General features: G+C 38.1%; 1 protein-coding gene across 1 annotated transcript in view; it reads left to right on the top strand.

Annotated features, from left to right (window-relative positions):
* Positions 1 to 17,426, top strand: part of epha4b (eph receptor A4b) — a 186,350-nt gene that overhangs the window by 84,033 nt on the left and 84,891 nt on the right. The window contains exons 4-5 of the mRNA XM_065267044.1: positions 12,065 to 12,220; positions 16,881 to 17,216. Of these exons, the coding sequence (XP_065123116.1) occupies positions 12,065 to 12,220; positions 16,881 to 17,216 (492 nt within the window). The remainder of the gene's footprint in view (positions 1 to 12,064; positions 12,221 to 16,880; positions 17,217 to 17,426) is intronic.

The following is a 17,426-nucleotide window of genomic DNA, read 5'->3' as shown; positions in this document are numbered from 1 at the left end:
ATGGGGATTTTAATTGCTGAATACACGAAACACAGCACAGTGTTTGCGTGCTGCTAATTTAGTTTGTTCTAGGCTATTAGTTTCTGGGACGTGCACCTGATTGCGTCGTCTCTACAGTGATCTGCCGACGCACGCATTATATATATTTTTTGTAACGTTAACGACACATCTGTCACAGGTATTAAACGTCGAGAGGAAAACAAAGAGCTTTGATTTAACATCTCACTCCACTATGTCGTCGTCATTCCTGCGGAGATCCGTCTGTTGTGCAGCCTGCCAGAAACACTCCAGTGTCTTGTGAAAAATGAGCGCTGTCAATGTTAGAACCCTTCAGGAGCAACTCCTTATGTCAATGTCCAACTCTAATATGCTCAGGGAGTGGTTTTATGAAATCATAAACAGTAAATGGAAATACAGGTAGAGGCCCCGCAGTTACGGCTCCGAATGACAAAGAGAGTTCTCGGAAATCTAACGCTAGGGTATGAAATTGAATCCCTTTATCTCTCCGACGTTTATTGGAGGCAGGAACAATTGCGTGCCATGTTTTTCATATCCTGAGATTTGAATGTGATTGGCGGATACAGTCCAGTTGTTTACTTTTAAATAACATTACGTACCACCTGCGTTTCGAAAGATATCAGTGAATAAACCGTCATTCGATCCGAGCTCAGAGGTTATTTGTTCAAGTGCACCTCGCACCGTGATCAGATAGCTATAATGGCCTGACCTGCGCGTCTACGGTGCCTGTAACCAAAGTGCGGATGAAGTTATGAGCGTGTTTGCATGCTGGGTGTCTACGACCCTGACAGTGGGCCCTCAGGCTTTAAGACGAGTCAAATCCTATTATCTCCCACTTCACGTCTATTGACGTTTTCTCTATTGAAGTTCTATAGAGACCTGGTGCGTAATCCCATAGAAAGATTTTGCTTAAGGGGCAAGATTGTAAAATGAGAAAGTTATATGACATTGCCCTGGCAACCACATGAGCCAATCACATCTGTTTTCACAGGCTAAGTGAATGTCTAAGGGACTTGTTAAACAAATGTTAAAAGGACTCCTGCAGCAATGCAATTTTCGATGACATTTTGACAACCAATTGGATTTCATTCAAGATAAGTGAAATAATACAGTATCCATGCATTTATCTTTTAGATCAGAGGTCTTCAACATTTATCAGGCCAAGGACCCCCTTATTGGATAAAGATGAGGGGCAGGGTGGTCCTCCTTATAATGAGTTTTTTTTTTTAAATGTTCAATTCTCACCACCTAAATGTATAAGGATATCAATAAAAACACATTGTGCTAAATTTTGAATTGTTCCTACAATATCTAAAGGTTGCTCAAAGCCTTTGAATTCTTCTGAAATCACATATTTTTGCAAAAACTGTACCATTTAAAAACGCACAACACACATAAAACTTGCTTCTTGGAGGGTAACTTTGTTCCAGTTATTTCAGTCTCTTCTGATCCGAGTAACCATAGCGGACTTGCTTCAGTTGCTTCAGCCATTGTCTCAGTGTATATTGTCTATTGTGCTTCATTCACATTGAAGCTTTCTTGCTTTGAAAGACATATCACAACTAAGACAGGAGTTTTTATTGCATGGAGCATTATCAAGTCCATTGCCGCCATACGTATATATTATTAAACAATTATACATGCTAGCACAAAGTATCACATAATACGCGAATGTGATAAACTTTCAAGGTCTTGAGCAACCTCTAAAATTGAATTAATATTGACAAAATTTTGCCCAATTTATTTATTTGATTATTTTTTTCAAACATATCGGTGGGGTGAGAGCATGAACTTTAAAAAGTTGAAAAATAAGGACCACCCTAAGGGACACTTAGTACTTTGTTATGGTGGTTACCTTACAAATATATGAAGAGTTTGGTTTCAAAACGAGATAACTCTTTTTTTTTAATTTTTCAATAATGTTGTTTTTTGATGCATTTTAATTAATATCAATCAAAGTGCAGTTGGTTTGTTTTGATTTAAGCCTTGGAACCAAACTTTATATATATATTATTATAATTTTGTATTCAAAGATACATACTGTTAACATACTTCATTTGAATAGTTTTATATTTATGGGAACCTTCATTTTGTTTTTTATCATCTGTGTTATTAGCGTAAAGGCATTTTGGTCTGATACCCAATTTTATTTTTGGAGGACATCCAGTAATACCACCACGGACCCCCAAGGGGCCCGGATCCCCTGTTGAAGACCCACGATTTAGAGATCTGGAATAGTCATTAAGACAAAACTATCTAAGTCATGTAAAATGACTATACAGGATCAACAATACTTAATATAAAAAACAGATATTTCAAAACTTCCAGTCATTACAAATGACTAAAAAAGTATTTGGGGTTATTTAATGGATTGGTCTAAAACTGGAAATCAGTCGTGTCAGCATAGATAACTTTATGTAAATATGATATTTTTGTGATGTTTTATTGTAGTAATTTAATTGGATTGGTGAATATAATGGGGAATGGTTGAGTGAATGAATGAATTGTGTTTTTTGAATAATTAATTACATTTTATTGTATATTCTGTATTGCAATTCACCTGCTCGGGGACTGCAGATGGAAACTAGATTAAAGGAATAGTCAATTTTCTTAAAAGAAAAATCCAGATAATTTACTCACCACCATGTCATCCAAAATGTTGATGTCTTTCTTTGTTCAGTCGAGAAGAAATTATGTTTTTTGAGGAAAACATTGCAGGATTTTTCTCATTTTAATGGAGTTTAATAGAGCCCAACATTTAATACTTAACTCGACACTTAACAGTTTTTTTCAACGGAGTTTCAACGGACTCTAAACGATCCCAAACGAGGCATAAGGGTCTTATCTAGCGAAACGCTTGTCATTTTTGACAAGAAAAATAAAAAATAGGCTCTTTTAAACCACAACTTTTCGTCTAGGTCCGGTCCAGCGTGACCTAACTTAAATGCGTAGTGACGTAGGGAGGTCACGTGTTACATATATAAAACGCACATTTGCGGACCATTGTAAACAATAAACTGACACAAAGACATTAATTAGTATCAGTTGACAACAACGTAGGAACGGTCCTCTTTCAACACACTTGTAAACACTGGGGCGGAGTTTCGCGTTCGTCCTCTGTGACCTCTTGACGTCATGACGTATTGCGTGGGGTCACGCTGACGTATCACGACCGGATCTAGACGAAAATTTGTGGTTTAAAAGAGCATATTTTTTATTTTTCTTGTCGTTTGGGATCGTTTATAGTCCGTTGAAAAAAAACTGTTAAGTATTAAGTATTAAATGTTGGGCTCTATTAAAGTCCATTAAAATGAGAAAAATCCTGCAATGTTTTCCTCAAAAAACATAATTTCTTCTCGACTGAACAAAGAAAGACATCATCATTTTGGAAGACATGGTGGTGAGTAAATTATCTGGATTTTTCTTTTAAGAAAATTGACTATTCCATTAAGCTAAATCTGGTGTACGGCATCTTTAATTAATATTTTTGCACATTGTCCCTGTTGAAATAAATATATAAAAATATGCACTGCATACTTTTTAAAATATTTAAAAACTAGCATACAGTACACAACGCCGTACAGTATGCATTATATACTAAGCCTGCATTAACTTTCAAGCATGTTCTGTGAGCATATCTGTTACTCTGCTTTCTAGTAAATAGAGATTAGTATAAAATTCCAGACATGATTTTTTTTAAGATTGCATTAAAATAATGTAATATACAGTACAGTCTGAGTACATTTAGTGGAAGGCCAATATTAACACTTATCTAGTGTGTTTATGGGCGATCAGACTCTCTATCATGAGTGCGAAGGGATCTTCCATGCCCTGATATCATATGATGCTGTAACATCACTCTTCATAGCCGTGTGTCTATGTGAAACAGATGACACTACACACAGCCTTATCACACATAGGCCAGGAAGCAACTTGCTGCTAGTGATTACCAACCTTTTGTGAGCATGTGTGTGTGTACGTGTGTGCGCGCTCCAGTAATGATGTCATCCTCCTGGATGTAATTCACAGTTATCTAGTAGTGTGTGATTTCTATTTCTCTGCCCGAGGTGGCGAGAGACACCGAGACACACTGCATTCTCTTTTTGTCACACGCACACACTCGTTTTGCCTGGGGACTAGGTATTGCTCTCTCAGGATGTGATTGTATTACATATGAATTTCACACTTGTTGGGAAAAAGCCTCGGTATATCCCGGACTGTTTTGGAAATGGCTTGATTGACACATCTGTATATATATAAAGCAGCTTAAGGCGTATTGGACTTGTCTAGCCACCCGATTGCCGCTTCATGTCCACTTTTAATGGGATAGTTCAGACAAAAATGAAAATTCTCTCATCATTTACTCACCCTCATGTTGTTACAAACCTGTAGAAATGTATTTGTTTTGATGGAAGGAAGATATTTTGAGGAATATAAACCCCATTTACTGTCATAGTATTCTCTTTCCTACTATGGAAGTGAATGGGGCTCATGATCGGTTCGGTAACAAACATTTTTCAAAATATCTTTCTTCGTGTTCATCAAAACAAATAATTTTTTACAGGTTTGTAACAACATGAGGGAGAGTAAATGATTAAATGATTTTTAGTGCTGGGCAAAGATTAATCGTGATTAATCGCATACAAAATAAAAGTGTTTTTTGCATAATATGTGTGTGTGTACTGTGTGTAATTATTATGTATTTTTAACCACACACACTATATATTTTTTAAATAAAAACAATATAGAATATTACAAAAATAAATAAATACCTTAAAATAAATAAATAAATGTTAATGAATAATAATTACACACAGCACACACTCATATATTATACCAAAAAAAATATTTATTTTTGTAATATTTTATATTGTTATTATTTAAAAAATATATGTATGTGTGTGTGGTTAAAAATACATAATAATTACACACAGTACACACACATATATTATGCAAAAAACACTTTTATTTTGTATGCGATTAATCTTTGCCCAGCACTAAAAAATATTTTATCATTTACTCTTCCTCATGTTGTTACAAACCTGTATAAATGTATTTGTTTTGATGGAAGGAAGATATTTTGAGGAATATGAACCCCATTTACTGTCATAGTAGTCTCTTTCCTACTATGGAAGTGAATGGGGCTCATGATCGGTTTGGTAACAAAAACTTGTCAAAATATCTTTCTTCGTGTTCATCAAAACAAAATTTTTTTAAAGGTTTGTAACAACATGAGGGAGAGTAAATGATTAAATGATTTTTAGTGCTGGGCAAAGATTAATCGTGATTAATCGCATACAAAATAAAAGTGTTTTTTGCATAATATATGTGTGTGTACTGTGTGTAATTATTATGTATTTTTAACCACACACACACATATATTTTTTTAAATAATAACAATATAGAATATTACAAAAATAAATAAATAAATAAATACATTAAAAATAAATAAATAAATAAATGTTTCTTAAATACATACATGAATGATTAATAATTACACAGACACAGCACACACTCATATATTATACCAAAAAAAATTATTTATTTTTGTAATATTTTATATTGTTATTATTTAAAAAATATATGTATGTGTGTGTGGTTAAAAATACATAATAATTACACACAGTACACACACATATATTATGCAAAAAACACTTTTATTTTGTATGCGATTAATCTTTGCCCAGCACTAAATATTATTTAATCATTTACTCTCCCTCATGTTGTTACAGACCTGTATAAATTTCTTTGTTTTGATGAACACAAAGAAAGATATTTTGATTTTTTTTTTTGCCAAACAGATCATGAGCCCCATTCACTTTCATAGTAGGTGGACTATCCCTTTAATATTTATTTTATAATTCACAGACCCCCTCATCCAGACTCTCAGCCAACCAGGGACCTTACATTTAAAACGCTAGATGTTTCCTGTTAACGTGTATGTAACATTACGTGTATGTATACTACAATTACCAAATTATATGCTTATCAGATGAATATTTTGAACCTAGCTTAGGTTCGGGGCCCCTTAGGGGTCCCCTGGTTAAAAACCCTGGTCACCCTTAGAAAGGATGTGTTAATTTTTTTCCGCATCTTTGTGCGTTAAGCTTTTAACACTTTATGTGTAATTTTGTGTTGATTTTGTGTTAAAATATAACACAAGTTGTGTTAAAAGTAACAGTAAATGTGTTGTTTCAATAATAACACAGAGATGGGTGGATTCTGGGACAACGCATTTCGTGTGTTGTCCCAAAATCAACAATAATGTGTTGTTTTTAACACATAGTTATTTTTTTGAAAGATTCACATTGTTAAACCATCTGATTTGATTCCAGTGCAGATGATAATACAGCGATTAGCTTTTAGCTGGAAAAATGGGAAAGCAATGGCTTTATTCATGAGTGCTCAGTATAGAAGCATGCACCTCATCTTTGCCTGGCAAATAGCAGTGCTTTTATTGATGCTTATGCGAGGTAGCTTTTGCGAACACCGTTATTGCGGAGGCGTGGGTTTGCTTACTGTCATTTTCTTAAAAGATAACAACGACTGTTACATTATGTATGATCGAAGTGACGGCTACGACGTTGGTAATTTTCTGTCAGAACAAAGGCCAGTAATTGAAAAATGCACACCTCTGCTCTGAAGTCTGATTGGATAAAGAGAGACGTTGTTGAAATCCGTTCCGCCTGTTTACTGCCGTGATAGCCAATTAGCATGGTGAAAATTTGTTTAGATTATAATCAGCGATACATCGATGCAACGTGACAGCTTTGCAGTCGACTACCCCTATGGGGTCATACTTCATCAGGGCGTATGTTTGGGCTGTCCGCTTCGGTTTGACTTTTGTTCTAGCCACATAGGAAGTTAAATCAGATGAAGAAATGGAAAAGTGAAGAGTTTGTATGCGATTTTCTCATTTTGTAATTGATTACTTACGTGGTCGTTGATCTCATTACTGCTGAGATCAGACCATTCATGTTCGTTAAATGGATTCATACACTCAACATAAATCCTATTTTATATCTACTCCATCTCATCCCTCATCCATTCTTTCCTTCCTTTGCTAACATTATTATAATGCAGCGCACAATTATCGAACGTCATAAAATTCTTCGCCCATAAAGTATTTTAGCAATGTCGTAATCAAATTCCACACATGAGCGCCACTCGGTAAATTAAAATAACGATTACGTTCATCTCATAAACAACGTGAGTGGATCGTTTTCACCATCTTTCACCTCTGCGAAGCGTCATGTTTTCCATGTTCTTCTGTTTAGGAATCATATCTAAAAGCTATTGATTGCCATAAACAAAGAGCTGGAGTCAGATGGTATGAATTTTTAATGGGGCAAACCTCGTGGAGATATCTGAGATGTAGTTTTTGTTGCGTTCGCTTCCCCTTGCCTTGTGATTTACTACCTAAGCATGCGTTGTTGGGTGGAGCGGCCGTTATGTTTTACATTTCCTGTCATGCTTTTGTTCTTGCTTTTGTTGTTCTTTGTGAAAAGCGCTATATTAAATTAAATAAATCGAATTAAATATTGCGGCTGTCAAGGAGAAAGCTCTATATCAGGTGTTATCAAACTGTGGGTCGAGATCCACTTATGGGTCACAAAGTGGGATAAGGTGGGTCATGCAAAGTCACTTGGGTCTCGCTTGAATGACAGTTTAGTCCAATTAATGACTATAGCAAAGACAAATAATCTGCTCTATTTAAAGGGGATGTTTCACAAGACTTTAAAGATGTAAAATAAATATTTGATGTCCCCAGAGTATGTATGAAAAGTTTAATATATAATAAAATAATATATTATAGCATGTTAAAATTGCCATTTTTGTAGGTGTGTCCTTTAAAATGCAAATGTGCTGATCTATGCACTAAATGGGAGTACTGTGGTTGGATATTGCAGATTAAGGGCCGGTATTACCCCCTTCTGACATCACAAGGGGAGCCAGATTTCAATGACCTATTTTTTCACATGCTTGCAAAGAATGGTTTACCAAAACTAAGTTACTGGGTTGTTCTTTTGCATGTTTTCTAGTTTGACGGAAACACTGGGGACCCAATTACTGTATAGCACTTAAACATGGAAAAGTCAGATTATGATATGTCCCCTTTAAAGACTGTGTGTTATATATCTTCTTGAGAAATACTGATGTTAGAACTGTGTGAGGAACCTTACTGTTGTGTTCATTTATGTTTCCTATGAGAGATATTCGTGTGTGACACATCATTAGCGTTTGACTGAAGTATCTTCAGGCACCGGTTCTGGTTCTCTTTTGGCTCTACATACTGTAATGTGAGGACTGCTATGGATGTGTTGTTGAACTGCACTGTGGAATTGCAGTGTATCTAGTCGGCTCTCACTTACACCTGTAAAAACATCCAAAGAATATCTCCTCTCACACCAGCTTTACTAAAGCCCAGTCATAATTTCATCCATCAGCCCCTTTCATTTTTAACATTTTAAAGAATGTTAACTTGCGACCGAGTCTGTCACTAACATCTCAAAAATGTTTGGATCAATGTAAGGGAAAGTAAATGATAGGATTGACGTTTTTGTGTGTACTATCCCTTTAAAGAAGGCCTGTATAATTTGTGAGGTTTAGGGTCTCCAGGCACTCCCATTCAAATAAACATTGGGCTTCTCTAAGCAGCATGACATAAACATGTGCAATTTCCACTGTTTCGCTCTGATTTGCTAGATAATTTAGGTTTGGCCGTATGCACGAATTACGACCATTCAATCCCTAGCCCGCTGTATTTTATTCACTGCTTGGGTTGCGGTAAAACTGGTCCTTTGAAAGTCATCTAAACAGATGCGGGAGGTCACACTACTTCACTCAGCAAAACTTTGAAAGTCTTTCGAAGATTGTTAGCTAAAGGGAATTTCCTGCGGTCGCGAGGGCCTGTGTACAGTATGTTTGCTCCAGATTTGTGTGCGTGTGGTCAGAATGCCTGTGAGTTCTGATACCGCCGTGGACCGGTGCCAGCAAGTGGAGCCAGGCAACCCACTTCAGCAGTCCAAACCTCTCCAGTGCAGGGGCAGAGTGCCCAGCTTTCACCCCAGACACTCAGCCTCTGATTAGGCTTCCTGAGAGCAGAGCTGCCCCTGTTTCACCCTACTCATCTCTGTTTCCATCTCTTTCTTCTTCTCTCTTCAGCTTTAACAACCCAACAAAAGGCCCAACACACTCAAGCCTAACAAACACTCAAACTTAATTTGAACCAGTTTGTTTACTGTGACTATTTAGAAGGCAATAAAATGAATCCAAGAGATGTTTTATTCGAATCAGAGCTGTGAAACGGAGGGATTGCTGGTTCAATCAGCTGGTACAATTCTTTAGTGAAAGTGTGGGGCTTGTAAGGTAGAAACAGCGCGCAGCTGGCGCGTGGAATGGCTGGATTTTTGGGGGCATCTTTGTTTTTCCTGTTAAACCGTCCATGTTTTGCCGCTTTTCGTATGTCTTCTATTGAAACTGATCTAGACACTCACCAATCAGGATTGCGGCGTCGAGCCTGAAAGGGTTTTTAAAGGGACACTCCACTTTTTAAAAATATGCTCATTTTCTAGCTCCCCTAGAGTTAAACATTTGATTTTTACAGTTTTGATATCCATTCAGCCGATCCCTGGGTCTGGCGGTACCACTTTTAGCATAGCTTAGCATAATCCATTGAATCATATTAGACCATTAGCATTGCGCTCAAACATAACTAGAGTTTCAACATTTTTCCTACATCGTGTAGTAAGTTCAACAGAAAATAAAAAAAATTAACATTTTTGATTTTATAGGCTGATATGGTATCTAGGAACTATACTCTTATTCTGGCGTAATAATCAAGGACTATGCTGTCGTAACATGGCTGCAGCAGGCGCAATGATATTAAGCAGCGCCTGAAAGTAGTCCCCTTGGTAACGTTCAATAGCTGGGGACTACTTTCAGGCACTGCGTAATATCATTGTACCTCCTGCAGCCATGGTAAATAGGAAAAATTACGAAACTCTTTGGTCATTTTTTAGCGCGATGCTAATGGTCTAATCAGATTCAATGGATTATGCTAAGCTATGCTAAAAGTGGTCCCGCCAGACCCGGAGATCAGCTGAATGGATTCCAAAGCGGTAAAAATAAATTATTTAACTCTAGGGGAGCTAGAAAATGAGCAAAAAAGTCGAGTGTCCCTTTATAATATGTATTTAATATTTAATAATACTGTTGAAAGCATCATGCGGGCCAGATTGGACATTTCTGTGGGCCATGTTGGGCCCGAAGGCCATATTTTTGACTTTTAAACGGTCGTGTATGTATTTTGTGGTTAATTAATTCTAGTTGTCCCTACTTTATGTAGAAATTTTTTTATTTATTTAAGATCACAATCCGTTCTTAAGCAAAGAAAGTAGGTAGTGAGCATCATAAGAATGTAAAGAAATCGAGGTCCATATTGGATCATCGCGTGCATGCCGAGCCCGTCGATCTTTCCTGGGTGTGGATTTATGGGTGAGGAGGGGAGCTGCGTGCCTTGATTAAATCTGTGACCTTCACCGCTCGCACAGGCAATCAAGCCGAGGATAAATTCATCATTGCATTGATCCATCAATTGAATTGCGTTTCCGACACTAGCGATAGCTTGACCTCGGCAGCCAGCAGGATTGTCTAATTTGCTCGTGGTGCAGATTGCAAGCGCTCTTGCCTTAACTGCACCGTGGATTTACGTCTCTACCCCTGAGACGCGCCATCACAAACCGCTTCCTCCCACCACCATCCCCTCAACGAGTGCCAAGCAGCAAGGCAATCAAATAAATATGCCCTTTTCAATTCATTAACATTCACACCGGCCTCTAAATTTACATACATTAGAATATGCAGAAGCCTGTGTGGTGTTTTTTTATGGGCGCCTTGAGCTAGCACGCAGCTAACGCCGTACTAATGCCTTGCCTTTGCATTTACTCCTTCACAAGCTCCCTCTCTCTCTCAAGCCTGTGTTTATGTAAAAGCTACGCATTCGTAATTGGGTAAAAGGCTGAATCCTTCCCCGCGTTTTAGCTCGGCTCCTCTGAGGGGCTGAAAAATTGGGTCATCCATTGGGGCTTTGATGCAAACAAGTGAATGTGAGATGCATATGCAAAAAGATGAGTTTAAAAAAACATAAAAGACAATGAGATACATCCTGCAAAATGCCCACAAATTGGGAAGTTGACCGTGTTGTCATTCTCGGATTGGTAAACGTATTCGGTTTGTATCTTGAGGAAGGGAGATGGTGGGATGTGAATTCAGGTCTCTGGGATGTGTTTGGGTTCTGTGAACTCCTTAAGGGATGCTCTGCTACAAGAAACTATTTGTAATTCCTGCACTCAAGCTCGTTTTTCTCCGCTGGTTATTTAAGTCCGTGTCGACTGACCCATTTTTACAGAACTTGGGATGTCGTAACATTCCAGAAAATAAGAAATGGCCGAGTATTTAAGTTTAGGCAAAGCAAGAAAGAGAACATAAAAAGCTTAAACACAGAGTGAAGGGGGTCGCACACCGGACGAGAAGCGCCGCGCCATGAATCTAAAAACAGAATATATTACTTTCTATGAATGTACGCACACAGGCGGCGCCTGGCGGCAGCTGTCCGCTATGACTCAGGATGTTGATCAAATCCCTGTCGCGCCACAGAGAGCAACTCGAATAGTTTAACATTAAATGACATCATATTTGTCCCAAATCGTTAGCGATTAACATTGGCTGCTAACGTATAATTAGCATTTTGAAGGAGATGCTATCTGACTAAGCTTGGGCTATTTAATGTGCACTTCCGGTGTACAATACCTATGAGTTGTCCGCAGCGCTTTTCGTCTGGTGTGACCCCCTTGCGAGTGATACATCGACCTGGTATACTATCTTGGTCAACCTGTATAGAGCTGTTGAACCACGCTTTGTTTTAAATGGCTATCGTGATTTAACTATATTGGCAACTTTAGACTCATACTGAATGACTTTGTGTCTTCAAGCAGGGCTTTGATGTGTATTTAATCTTTTCTCCTCTTATGTTTCTGTCTTCCAGCCTGCAGGCCAGGAACCTACAAGGCCACTTTGATGGAAGCGTACTGCACCAAGTGTCCTCCTCATAGTTACTCCCATCAGGAGAAGGCCTCCGAGTGCTCCTGCGAGAAGGGATTTTACAGAGCTGACATGGACCCACGGTCAATGGCCTGCACTAGTGAGTGACCCAACACGACAATTATAAGTGAATGGATGGATAGATGGAAAAATGCATAGATTTATAGATTGATTGATTGATGGATGGATGGTAAAAAGGATAGATTTATAGATTGATGTACTGATTAATGAATAGATAGATGTTGAATGAACATATAGATAGATGTAGTTAGGCATGAATGAATGCATGGATGGATGAATAAACAGACATATGGATAGATGAATAAATGAGGACAGATGCTCGAGTTAGACTGGAGGCTGTTTTCCTTATTTATTCTTATAGACTAACCGCCATACATTTTCACCTCCATCACTGTCTTATTATCAGACATCACATGAGATTGGATGTTTACTGCTACATTTACACAATGGCTGAGGTCACCTTACATACAACAAAGGAGAAATCATGGCCTGTATGTTCTTTTACAACACTTTGAAAATAAAGAAAGACCTTCATTATCAGGCTCACTCATCTGATTAAACAAATCACGCATGCAGCAAAACATATGCATGTTTTTAATGACCTTCGATTGTAATATTGAACAGCACGGGCACACACAAACTATTGTCGCACACCAAAATAAACACACACTCACAACACGCTTGCCTAATGTAATGATGAAATAAATTAGGGGCAACAGCAGCGATATGAGACTGCGTTTATACATGGAAATCATGTGCCGGGAAATAAAAATGATGCGGTAATGTGATTACTCAGATAGCGGTCATAAATCACGCACATGCGAAAAGATGGAACTACATCATATTTACCTCCTCTATCCGATTTACACTCACTTAAATTTTAAATGTGTCTTTTTTATGTTAAAATACTAGCCTAAGTTTAATATGGCAAGGAAAATATAAAATAATAATACAGTATGTTGACTAAATGTAAACACTCTGTGGTTCTTAGTATTAATGTTTGTTTAAAGGAATATTCCATTTTCTTAAAAGAAAAATCCAGATAATTTACTCACCACAATGTCATCCAAAATGTTGATGTCTTTCTTTGTTCAGTCGAGATGAAATTATGTTTTTTGAGGAAAACATTGCAGGATTTTTCTCATTTTAATAGAGTTTAATAGACACCAACAATTAACACTTAATTCAACACTTAACATTTTTTTTCAACGGAGTTTCAAAAAACTAAAAACGATCCCAAACGAGACAAAAGGGTCTTATCTAGCAAAACGATTGTCATTTTTGACAAGAAAAATAACAAATATACACTTTTAAAGCACAACTTTTCGTTTAGGTCCGGTCCAGCGCGACCTAACGTAAATGCGTAGTGACGTAGGGAGGTCACGTGTTACAAATATAAAACTCACGTTTGCTGACTATTTTAAACAATAAACTGACACAAAGACATTAATTAGTATCAGTTGACATACAACAACGTAGGAACGGTCCTCTTTCACCACATTTGTAAACACTGGGGCGGAGTTTCGCGTTCGTCCTCTGTGACCTCTTGACGTGATGACGTATTGCGTCGGGTCACGCTAGCGCATGACGACCGGATTTAAACGAGAAGTTGTGCTTTAAAATTATTTTATTGTCAAAAATGAAAATCGTTTTGCTAGATAAGACCCTTATGCCTCGTTTGGGATCGTTTATAGTCCTTTGAAACTCCGTTGAAAAAAACTGTTAAGTGTTGAGTTAAGTGTTAAGTGGTGGTGTCCATTAAAGTCCATTAAAATGAGAAAAATCCTGCAATGTTTTCCTCAAAAAACATAATTTCTTCTCGACTGATCAAAGAAAGACATCAACATTTTGGATGACATGGTGGTGAGTAAATTATCTGGATTTTTCTTTTAAGAAAATGGAATATTCCTTTAAGCATTCGACCAATAATGTGAGTCTGGGCAGTGGCTGTTACTTATTTTAAACAATAGAAGATAGATTGCAATTCGTAACTACAGTATTTTACGTATTTTCTCGTAATCATTCATACGTTTTTGTATGATCAGCTCTCAAACCGGAAGCCGCTAGGTTTAGGGGTATTGTTTTTCCTAATAATCGTATGCTTTTTGTTTACAATTTCTTTTACGATTCTTTTAGCCACCGATTTGCAGTTGAATTTGAATCTTGTAAGGAAGTTACGAATTTGTAAGATCAGGGAAACATTCAGTTTTTTTCAGTTTCATTTGGTGAGACCAGGAGCCTTGAAATTGCACATTTAAAGAAGAGACCATGAGGACGGCAGTGGCCTAGTGGTTCATGTAGGTTGTCTGCAAACCGGAAGGTTGGTGGTTCAATCCCCGGCTCCACCGGACCAAGTGTCGAGGTGTCCTTGAGCAAGACACCTAACCCCAGCTGCTCCCGACGAGCTGGATGGCGCCTTGCATGGCTGACACCGCCGTCGGTGTATGAATGTGTGAGTGAATGGGTGAATGTGAGGCTAATTGTAAAGCGCTTTGGATGGCCATAGGTCAGTTAAAAAAGCGCTATATAAATGCAGTCCATTTACCATTTAGGATGATGAAATGCACACTCAATATGAACATAGCTATAGAGTTAAGGGTGAAAATCGGTGTATTTAAACTGCATATGTTCTGCATAATATGCATAATGAACCAGGGGCCTAATTTCGGGGGGGGGGGGGGGGGGGAGAGTTGAGGGGAGACAACCCCCCCAAAAATCAAAACTAGCAATTACAACCCACCATTTTAATACAATTAATCAGGAAAACAGAATGTACAGTTGATACTTAAAGGGATAGTTTGGCCAAAAAAATTATATTAAACCCCTAATCTGGATCCATATGTCCATCATTTTTCATGCAAACACATTTTCAGTTATTTTAGAAAATATATTTGATTCTTCAGTTAATCAAATGTAAAATTACAGGGTTCATTTCTTCAAATCCACAAAATGTGCATCCATCCGTCACAAAAGAAATCCAAACGGCTCCACCATGATAAACAAAGGCCTGTGGGTAATATGCGCCATTTTGTTGTAGAAATATCCATATTTAATAAAATAACTGAAAATGGGTTAGCATGAAAAATGATGGACATATACATCTCGAACAGCTTGGGGGTGAGTAAATTTTGGGTTTAATATCATTTTTGGCCAAACTATTCCTCTATACGCCCAATATTAAAACCAAATCTACGCCTTTGCAATGAACAGAGAGCGAGATGGATCTGCTCACAGAACACACAGATACACACACCAGTGAATATAACTGAATGTTTCAATTGAACAGAACTTAATTAACTTGCTCGTTGCACCCACCAAAAGACACATTTTATCTCTTATTGGCTTTAATGATCGGTAGGTTGTGCATCGTACAGACTTGCATCCTCACAGTAGACCATAAACACAGACACACACACACACACACATCTAGAGCCAGCCAGTAGATCTGGTGAAATGTCATCTGCACATTTAAAGTCCTTCACCCCAGTCCCACTTCATTTAATTATTTTCTTCATGCAGAAACACTTTTGCAGACTCATCAGACGCTTTGAGCACAGCAGAGAAAGCATCCGTCACTTTCCAAGAATAGAGCCGAGCGGGCTTGATTAAAAACAATAAGCGTCCATGTGGAATATGTGCAGACTTCACAATCTTCCTCTTTCTCCTTTGGCTGCATTTTTCCCGTTCTCGTGCCACATGATCACACAAGACCCATGCCGCTGTGCAGAACCCCTGCTGAACAGAGTAGTTTAAAAAACCTGACTGTACTGCAGTTACAGGTCTGGCACACTATTAAAGAAAACACCTGGCAGCACTTTCCAGCACCTTGCATCCCACTCTCTCATTCTCTCATTATCATGTCCACCTGCGATGGATGGAGAGATGCCTTGCTTCAGATAAACACCCTTAATGCACTGCAATTTGATAATATGAGAAGCACTCAGCTTTAAAACGACACATAGGAACAGCATGAGTCTTGTTTTGAAAAGTATAGGAGTTACTCTGCGATGGGGTTATTTTTAACAAGACTTGTGTAGAGTCATACCAAACTGGTTTCTGGCTCGGTAAATATATCAAAAGAAAGAAACTTTAGACATTGTTGCAGGAGAAACAATTGAGATTTTTTTTTAAGATGTAAAATAAATCTTTGGTTTCTCCAGAGTACATATGTGAATGTTTTAGCTCAAAATACTATATAGATGATTTATTATAGTTTTTAAAATTGCAGTTTGTAGGTGTGAGCAAAAATGTGCCATTTTGGATGTGTCCTTTTAAACGCAAATGAGCTGATCTCTGCACTAAATGGCAGTGTCTTTGTTGGATAGTGCAGATTATGGTATTATCCCCTTCTGACATCACAGGGGGAGCCTATTTTTTCACGTGCTTGCAGAGAATGTTTTACCAAAACTAAGTTACTGGGTTGATCTTTTTCACATTTTCTAGGTTGATAGAAGCACTAGGGACCCAATTGTAGATTTTCATGATATAACCCCTTTAATGACCCCTTTTGTTGGTGTTTCTTATAGATTTTGTCAATCAGTATGCACTGGTGATGCGCCAGTCAGGGTTTTTTCCAACCCGCGGGTCCTGCTTTTATGAAATTATGCACCACTTTATCTATTTTTACAACCCGCGCCACCTCTTAATGTACATAATGTACATTCATACATTATCACTACATTTCCTTCAAGTACAAACGGATGAAACTGAAATAAACTTTTTTCCTCTTTCTATCTCAGGGCCTCCATCAGCACCAGAGAACCCCATCTCCACCCTCAATGACACCTCTGTGACCTTTGAATGGAGTCCTCCGAGAGACACCGGCGGGCGAGGGGATGTCACCTACAGCATCCATTGCAAGAAGTGCGCGGGCGATGGCAAGACATGTAACCCCTGTAGCAGCAGCGTCCATTTCGTACCCAGACAGTTCGGACTCTCGATTCCTAAAGTGCAGATCACAGACCTGCTGTCCAACACCAACTACACTTTCAGCATAGAGGCGGTTAACGGGGTGTCCGATCTGAGCCCAACCCCAAAACAGCAAGTTACCGTCAACATCACCACCAGTCAGACAGGTAGAGTGCAGACCCACACCATGATATACCATTATTCACATGAAGGTTACATTTGAACTATTTGCAAACACAAAATTTGACTTATAATGCGTGCACAGAATAATTCTGTGTTACCTGGTAATCGACCCTGTGACCTTGGTGTTGCTAGTGATCTACTGGATTGTGTTTTAACCAGCCGAAACTGCGATTTGTCGGTTGTCTAGTTTTTGT

Source organism: Paramisgurnus dabryanus, chromosome 6 (assembly GCF_030506205.2).
Source record: "Paramisgurnus dabryanus chromosome 6, PD_genome_1.1, whole genome shotgun sequence".
NCBI classification, from domain to species: Eukaryota; Metazoa; Chordata; class Actinopteri; order Cypriniformes; family Cobitidae; genus Paramisgurnus; species Paramisgurnus dabryanus.
Note: the sequence above shows the minus strand (reverse complement) of the source record. Positions and strands in the feature narration are given on the sequence as shown.